Source organism: Oryza brachyantha, chromosome 1, assembly GCF_000231095.2.
Source record: "Oryza brachyantha chromosome 1, ObraRS2, whole genome shotgun sequence".
Taxonomy (NCBI): domain Eukaryota; kingdom Viridiplantae; phylum Streptophyta; class Magnoliopsida; order Poales; family Poaceae; genus Oryza; species Oryza brachyantha.
In genome coordinates this window covers 1,489,670-1,498,840 of record NC_023163.2, presented here as the reverse complement: position 1 = coordinate 1,498,840, position 9,171 = coordinate 1,489,670, and the positions used below count along the sequence as shown (strand labels likewise).

The 9,171-nt window shown below is 46.3% G+C and overlaps 1 protein-coding gene across 1 annotated transcript; it reads left to right on the top strand.

Moving 5' to 3' along the window:
- The first annotated feature begins 1,836 nt into the window (after window positions 1–1,836).
- Window positions 1,837–2,692, top strand: LOC102716448. Its single transcript, XM_015839866.2, has one exon. It carries the CDS (start codon window positions 1,882–1,884, stop codon window positions 2,314–2,316), a length of 435 nt encoding a protein of 144 aa, XP_015695352.1. The 5' UTR covers window positions 1,837–1,881; the 3' UTR covers window positions 2,317–2,692.
- Window positions 2,693–9,171: the final 6,479 nt, after the last annotated feature.

The window sequence follows — 9,171 nt, the reverse complement described above, 5'->3', positions numbered from 1 at the left end:
ATTATATGATAAATTATGAATAATACTTTACGTGTGACTAATTTTTTTCTAATTTTCTAAAAAAATTTCAAATAAAACGGATGGTCAAACGTCGGACATGGAAACCGGAGAATTGGTTTTTTTGGACAGAGGAAGTATGTTACTACTTAGAAAAATAATATCTGTGGTTGCATCGGATCAAATAAATTTTAATTATATAAATTAAAATAAATTTTAAAAATAAGTTTTCAAAACAAATTATGTCTAGAAAGTAAAATGTGATCAACATATAATTGATTTAGAAATCATTGGTAAGCTTATAATTGAAAATAGTAAATTATGGTCAACATCATAAATAAATTAAATAATTTTTTTCTTTCAACAATAATGGAAGATAGAGGCATGCTAAACCAATTTGGTTTTTCTTTCAACAATGATGGAAGATAAGAGGCACGCTAAACCTCTGTAATATGTTCTTTCGCAACAATTGATAGTTCCAGTGACATATTATCAACAAAACGTCCGAATTGAGCGCCAAAATATTAAAGACGTGCAAATTGTGTAGCTTGTCTTCTTCCAACTTCAACAGTGGTTAGACAAGTTCGTTCAACAAGACGACACTCCATAACCAAGTCACTGCATGTGCGACTCTACTGCTCGAATGAACGCGTCGAATCCAGTGTCGTGGAAGACGGAATACGGATATCGGACGAGTGGGTATCGTCAAATGTTTAGTCGGAATACGGATGATTAAACGGAATTATATGGATTTTATACGTTCACTTTAGTGCATATGTTTTTTATGTTAATGGCTATAGTTGATGGATATTATACAATTTTAACCCGTTACATTCGTATTTTTCTATGAATATATTATGAAAACATCATTATTTGCTTAAAGAATACAAATAACGACAGATTAAAACAACTTGCTTGTCCATGGAAGCGAGTGCAACCGTGCTACAAGGCTATAATAGTTTAATAAACAAACGTTAAAGTTAATTAGACCGATTAGACTAAATATAACCAATTAACCGTGTCATTTGGTTGTATAGTTATACTGAAATTTATTGGTCTCCGACTCAGCGATACGGTACAAATCGATCACCGTTTTCGTATAGACGGACGACTAAACGGTTGATACGGCCGACTTTCACAACACTGGTCGAATCACCTCATCTCACCCAACACATCAAAACTATGCCATTGTTTCGTCCGAATCTCATTAACTGGGATCCGAAGGTGACATGCATACACCGGCGATGAGCAGAGGGGACTCTCCCCCACGATGATTCGAACAGTATCGCACCAAAATTCGCGCGTCTTTTAGCGCCCGGGCCGTCAGCGCCTGACGGTGATGCTGATCGCGACGCATTTTCTCTTCTTTTTGGACGCTGGATCAGCAGACACCTCCCCGCGTCTTCCTCTCGTTTCGTTCGTATTGCGGCCTCCATTTGGCAGCCTGCTGCGTATTGCGGCTTTCACAAGCAATGGAATTGTCATACAAGAGTTTGCAGTATATCTCGTGGCGATTTTACAGATTGCACCCTTGCCATGAAAAAGGATTGCACTAACTAGGTGTCTAACAAAGTGCCAAGCTATATGCTCAGGGTGGCGTGTTGACATTATTCCTCAAGTTAAGGTCTAATTGGCATGAACAGATGACATAGGAAAAATTAAACAACTCCCTATGGCAAATTTTAAAGACGGTAAAGCATCATCCAAGGATCAGCTCCAGAATCCCAGATCATCTCGAACTGAGCTACAGTATCTCAGCGCTACCAACCAGCTGAAATTTTGTGAGACAGAATATCAGTAGTACTCCAGTTCCAGTATATAACTGTACCGTCCTAGCTAGCTGAGAGATCGGCAGGAGGAGTGAGTGATCTGGAGTCCGGAGAAATGGCCCGGACGCTGTACAGGCCAAGGGTGAAGAGCTTCTGGGTTCTCGTGCGCCGCCTTCTGTACTGCCGCCGCAAGAGTTACAGGCCAGGTTATGCGGCCGCCGCGGAGGAGGACGGCGAGAAGAGCAGGCTCCTGATCAGCAGCAGAAGCTCTTTGGAGGAGCTCCTGGCGTCGGACGACGCCGATGGTGATGGTGGCATCGACGCCGCCGTCTGCCGGAGCGCGTCGCCGTGCTCCAAGCCTGTGGCGGCGGTGGTACGGCCAACGCCGGGTCTGCATCCTCCGGTGGTGGCTCGGCAGGACGGCTTGACAGGCGGCGACCCTGATGGCGCGGCCGTGCAGTGCCGGCGGCGGTTCATGTTCAGCGGGTTCCGGCGGCGGCTGCTGATGAGAAGACCGTGGCGGCCGGTGCTCGTCGCCATCCCGGAGTGACCATGCACGCATGGACAGATCAGAAATTGACGTCCATGTTCCGGTAAAATCTGGTAGAATTGAAAAGATTGCGGTTTGCATATACTCTAGCGTAGCTTTGCGTGTTCCTGGGTTTGTTTCGTTGCTTGCTGCAGTACGTGACCAGCTGCTGATGCTTCGATCACTGTTCTGAAGGTGTCGGTGCATAACAGCATAATTGAACATGTCTGATGCGTGAAGCAAAATTGCCACCTGGCTACCTTTGTTTTCTCACCTATCAGTGTGCTCATTTCGATTACAAATCTGCGTTTCTAGAAATATATCTAGCACTATAGTTTTCATGAAACATCTGTAGATATTTTCAAACTGATCAGATATTCCGACCTAAATTTTAAAATCATTGGCGGCACAGATTCAAATAGAAAGAGCGAAACAAAGTACAGTGAAGCGATCTGCCGCTCGGTCTTTGACAATTCAAACTGATCATTGGGAGCTTTTGATACTCTCGAGATATTCTAGATTGGATTTAAAATTTTCGAAATGATGTGACTTGGCACCTTGGCTGTGCTGGAGTATATACTACCAAAAGCTATGGTAGCTACCTTTGCTTTTAGCACGAGAGCTGCCAAGGATGGCAGGAAATCTGGGTCATGTCTGTTTGGATTTGCCCCCATTTGCTTTCGGCGAATATCAGGCTGGACCTTGACTGAGCCAGGCAGCACAAAACGCCAGTTTTGCCTGATGGAATAAGTTCATCGGAGGTATTTCAACTTAACGTCGAGTTCTGTTTGAGGTCCCTTAATCTCAAAACTAGAAATGTGTACCTCTAAACTCGTATAAACCGTTCAAAAAACGTCTCTCAAACAGTATTGATTTAATTTGTGACCCGGTTTTACTGTGGCATCCCGTGGGTCTCACGCATCAGGTTTTTTCTCTCTCGGTGTTCTCCTCTCTTCTCTCCTAGGTTGTAGGCTGGGACACGGACAACAGCAGGCAAGAGGGCGGAGGCTGGCGCAGGCGGAAGCGATAGCGAGCGAGGTGGCAGCAAAGTTGGTGACGACGGCTTGTGGCGACCGAGGAAGCGGGACGACGTAGCCGGGCAGGGGCCGCGGCAGCCGGGCTGGCGGCGACCGATCTCGCGGAAGTGGCCGGTTCCGCGGTGACTGGCACGGGTGCAGACGGAGCCGGGCGGGGGCGGGGGCCGGGGCCGCCGAGGCAACGGGACGACGCAGCCGGGCGAGGGCCGCGGCGGTCGAGGCAATTGGACGGCTTAGCTGGGAGGTGGCTGGCGGCTGCCGGTCTCGCGGTGTGTGCTGTTAGAATCAGCCCAGGAAGACAAGAACAAAACTCTCTTTCTCTCACCCACAAGAACGGCTGGAGGTTGAAGATGAACAGTGGAGTTGCAACGACGAACGCCGCGGAGCCGATGCTCCTGTATCTTGGCTTTATTACTGGACTTAAAACAGAACTGGCCTGAGCAAAGTAACAACGGAGCACTGGGGCTACATATAGGCCACACCTGCGAGGAGCTAACCTCCACGACGTCCGGCCTCTTCGTGCCACGATTCGCACGTCTAGCTCGCAATATCCGAGAGCCTCTCGCTCCTTCCGGATATCACTGCTCCTCCACGCGAACCGGCAACCATGCGCACCACTCCATCTAACTAAGCTAGCTAGCTAACTAACTAACTAACTACGACATGCACGATCACTGCATGCAGCCTACATGCAACACACTTGCATGCAGCCATGCATGCGTACAACCTGCACCTTCACTCGCACGGCAACACTACTGGACGGACCGAGCTAGCTGAAGCAACCGCGGAGCTAACTAGACACTACGACGCGTCGCGGCCGCGACACACACGACGCGACCCATAGACTCACACGCGCACGGCGCGACACACACGCACGGGAGACGCACGGGAGACTCTCCACGGCATGTTTATTCCTAACATGTGCTGGAGCCTGCAGGACACAAACGAGACGTGGGTGTAGTTCGTTACCGCCGACCTCTCCCCGATCCAGTTCGGTTGCTGCAAGCCTCCCATGAGCTGCAATTTCACCTACGGCGATGGCACGCGGTGGACCAAGACGGCCAGGATAGGCTCGATCGGGTGACCCCGACCCGGATTGCGACGAGTGGAGCAACGACGCAGATGAGTTGGAGCTCGTGCACATGAAAACTGAAACAGAAGAAGAAAACATGCTGAAACAGAAACATGCGTCATGCAGCTATGAGCTATCCTACCTATAATTACTTAATTAGTATGTGCAAGTATTACTAACAGTGGTGGCCATGCTCAAGAAGGACTGCAAACGCGTGGCCATCATCAACGTCATCTTCCTGGCTTTCTTCGTCGTCGTCTACTCCGTCGGGTGCTGTGCGTTCAAGAACAGCAAGCGGGACAATGTCTACCGCCGAGCCGGCAGGTAGAAGCAGGCTGGAGCAACGAGATCGAGGGAGAGATCACCGTGGTGATGTGATCCTACACGTGCCTAAAGGCCGCCGCCGGCGCGGACGACCCGAGGCTAAACCCGCTGGCGCCGGCGAGCCGGCGATGGAGAAGCTCCCGTGCGAGAGGATGCTGGTGTACCGTGTGTTATATCATAAAGAACTAGAACCACAATCAATTCCAAGTTGGCTCTTGTTGCTTCATGTGTAGCATTCTGTATTGCATGCTGACAAGCAAGAGGCGCTTGCGAGGCTCATCGCCGACGAGGAGTTCATGGGCGCCACGAAGGCCACCGCCGGCGAGGTCATGGACAAGGGGCTAGGGTGGACGGCGTGGCTGCTGAACCGTGTCGTGGTGTCGGTCGACGAGTCGAGCGTGAGGGGCATGCTGGCTGCGTGGCCGCATGGCAGCCTGCCACCGCACATCGTTGCCGGCCGTGCCGGTCCGTCCGGGTCGCCGCAAGCCACCGCCTACGCGGCCGAAGCCCGCACCGACTATCGGCCGCCGTCGCTGCCAACCCGGCCACCACAGCCCCCGCCACCGCCGGCCGCGCTTTGGAGAAGCAGGGAGAAGAGACGAAGAAGAGAGAGAGGAGAGCAAGGGAGAGAAAAAAATTGAAAAATATAACACGTGGAACCCACCGGACGCCACGTCAGCGAAACCAACGAAAAAATGAGTCAAAACTGCTAGGGACATTTTTTTTAAACGGATTATACGAGTTTAGGGTACATATTTCTGGTATTCCGGTTAAAGGACGAAAAACAAACTCACCTTCGATTAGGGACCTATAGTGGACTTTTTCCTTGCCTGATTATTTCATTTGGGCCAAGTCCAGGCCCTTATAAGAAACGAGCACTTGTCTCAGTGTGATTTTCACCCCACAAATGGAAGAAGTCCATATGGCCTCCCCCAACTATCGGTAGAGTATGTTTTACCTCCCTGAAATGTAAAACCGGGTATTTCTCCTCCCTCGGTGGTTTGCACAGTTATTTTCGTCACACGTGGCAGTTGACCTGGTCAAGCTGGGAGCCTGGGACATAGAAATATGTGTACATATGCAATCGTGGTTACTCCCAATTCTCCATTCTAAGAACCCTAGATCCAGTGATATTCAAGAGGGCAGCAACGGCGGGAGCGACCACGGCCGGAGCGGCAACAACGCGAGTGGTGGGAGCAGCAACGGTGGGAGCGATGACGGCGGAGCAGCCACGGCGGCGGAAGCGGCCATGGCGGCGTGAGCAACAATGACGAAAGTGGTGGGAGCAGCGACGAGTCATCTACAGCGGGTGAGCGTAGTGGGTGGTTTTGTCATGTGTTTATTTGGATTTTGGGATGGGAATCGCAAGCTGGGTGGCTGCAATTTTTTTTGCTTGGTATGATGGGCCAATGACTAGCTTTGTGAGAAATTTGTTGAATGATTTACGGAATTGTGTGTGGTCGCTGAGAAGGGAGAAGGAAGAACTAGCAGCAGGGATCGAAGAAGTGAACTTGAAGTTACATGAGCAAACAATCAAGCTTGATGCAGTCCAAAAGGTTGCAAGTGACAAAGAAACAGAGATTGTTGAACTAAAAGACAAAGTTAGTAGGTTAGAGAATGAGGGATATGTGCTTTTTGTAGTGGTACTCACATGTGCTTCTGTTGCCTTTGGCATGGTATTAGGCAAATGATTTCATTGTTAGAAAACATGCAGCTGGTTATGTGTATGTATGTATCTATAAATCAAGTTGTCTTTCTCTGAATGAATGAGCTTTTAGCTATCTGGATGAATGATTAAGCTTGTGTCATATCCATTGTATATGTATGTATCAATGTTGTTCCGCTCCTTCCTAGCCGCTGCGCTCAGTCTCGTCCTCACCGTCGCCTACCTTGCTATCCTCCTAAATTTTAGGGTTTGGTAACGGAGAAATGGCGAAAGAAGAAATGAGCTTGCCTTATATTTTTAACTGGATGGCTGACTCAGCAAGATTACAAGGTCAACTGGCCATGTGAGCGTCAGACGAAAATAACTTTGCAAACCGTCATGGGAGTATATACGTACTTGTATAGACAGTTGAGGGATGAGAAATACCCGGTTTTGCATTTCAGGGAGGTAAAACATACTCTACCGATAGTTGGGGGAGGCAATATGGACTTCTTCCCCCCACAAATCTATGGAATAAAAACTGGGCCTTTGTTTAGGGCAGGGCAGCGCATGGTGGTGGTAACAAAGGCCGAGACAACCGGCGGCCCGGCGAGATAGCCCTCCTGAATCTGCATGGAAATCGCTAAACACCGGGATGTTCCCTGGCTTTGCTCGATACTGTCTGTAGGATCAGTCTCGATTAGGGCCGTGTTTGGCAGCACCCACAAGTTAACTTAACACTCTCATTTTCCGTATGCACGTTTCTCGAACTGTTAAACGGTATATTTTTTGTAAAACTTTTCTATACAAAAGTTTTTTTAAAAAATCATATTAATCTATTTAATAATTTTTAATAATTAACAATTAATTAATTATGTATTAATTTATTACTATGTTTTTCGTGCTGAATAAGTTAACTTATTACCCTATCAACTGAACGCGGCCTAGGTATAGGGAGTTTAGTGGTACTGCACGGATGGCTGCACGCGCACCACATACTCGCACACATAAGAGATTGGAAGTTTACGTGTGTTCTTTAGATGTGTTCTTTTTACCGTGGAAGGATAAAAGATAAAAGATTATATGATTTTTATAGCTATTTAACGGTGTAAATGATAAATTTAGCTACTAGAAAGTTAAAAATCTATCTTAGAGGATACAATGAACTTGTATTTAGAAACTTAAAAAACACCGTTTAGAAACTCAAAAAGCATGCGCGTAAAAGTTAAAAAAAATCTAAGAATAATATGTGTAAAAGAATGCAATCTTTGGTTGTACCTCACAAAAAGTTAGCTTAAGTCTGATTATGGTCCCACCCCACCACTACAAAAGTAGTTAAATCACCTACTTCAAGTATTAAAACCAGGTTTGTGTCCCTCCTTGGCTAGTTTAAAGGGTGTTTTTCTCCCGGTGTGACACCTAAGTGACATTAAGTTGGACATCGAGGCAGCAAAAGCACTTAAATTTGGTGACCCTCACTTGTCAGTGTGTATCTTAGCTTCACCTTGCCCACATGTTCTCCACCTCTCCCATTTATCTCCTCTGGCAACATGCACCAATGCGTCATCCTAGATCCTTGCAGCACAACTCCATCCTATTGTATTAGTTGATCACCGAATCCGTTCCCCTCCCTCCCATAGAAGTAGAGGCATGAGAAACTCTAGATCATTGTTATCTTTGTGATTATTGTCTAATGTTTTGAGGAAAAGGGACACGACTGATCTATAATATCTTGAGCATCTACTTCTGTAGGAGGGAAGAAAACATATCTAGTGATTCATTATTATGCTAATAAATGTTGGTTTGCAGCACATCCAACGGTGGACTTAGACCCCTATGAGGTTAGAGAATTCTTTTGTGAGCCTTCCCCAGAGGCGTCTCTCTCAATTCCTATGCGGTCCACTACATGAGAAGGCTGGAATTGTACATGGAGACCTCCTTTAGTGGGCAACCAAATGATATTACTTGTGAATGTAGTGGGATAAAACACGTTGGCCTAGACCATGATTTTGACGAATGTATTGGGCTGGAGTTGGAACGATATTGTATGATGTTCGCTAGGTTGGAACACGATTGTTAGGGATGTGGTGGGCTAGAATGGCTACTCCATGTGGCCCATATCAAAACGGTTGAGGCCAAATCTATCTTCCGTTCTTCCTATTAGGCCCTATTTGATTTGAGGGGAAAATATAAGATTTTTTTCACATGTCTCGTTACAACAATGTGTTGATTGTATGAATGCCTCAATTAATATAAGTTTGGGAGGAATTTTAATACAATGTCTAACCTCAAGGAAAGTTTCCTATAAATTTCTATCATTTCTCAAACTACTGTGTTTTTACTGGAGGCCAATCAAATTGTCATTCCCGTATCTTTTCTGTATTTTGTAATATTATATATTACTCATGCATTTCTCATCAAAATCCCCCCTCTCAAAGGAGCTGTTAATTATGCCTTCTATTTTTACTAATATATGCTTTTGCACTCCTCCATCTCAAACCAAAGGAAGAATTATAATATAAACGAGTTGCTTTATTTATGTACATTTTTACTAATACAAAATGCCCGCATGTTCACCGCGCGGTATTACATACGTGCAACTGGTCTTGTGGAAGGGAATAATGATAGCTACTGTACATTCAGAGCATCACTGCACTGTGCTCCTGTCCTATGCATGCTCCCAGAGACGTATGTCATGCCATATATTTTTTGTTTTTTTATTCATGTTTATCATAGGCATATATTTTAAAAAACTTGCCTTATTTCTGTCAAAGAATTTCTTTGTCACAAAATTATGA

Excerpts from the sequence above, each read along its gene's own strand:
- LOC102716448 (XM_015839866.2), top strand. The coding sequence starts at position 1,882 with ATGGCCCGGACGCTGTACAGGCCAAGGGTGAAGAGCTTCTGGGTTCTC.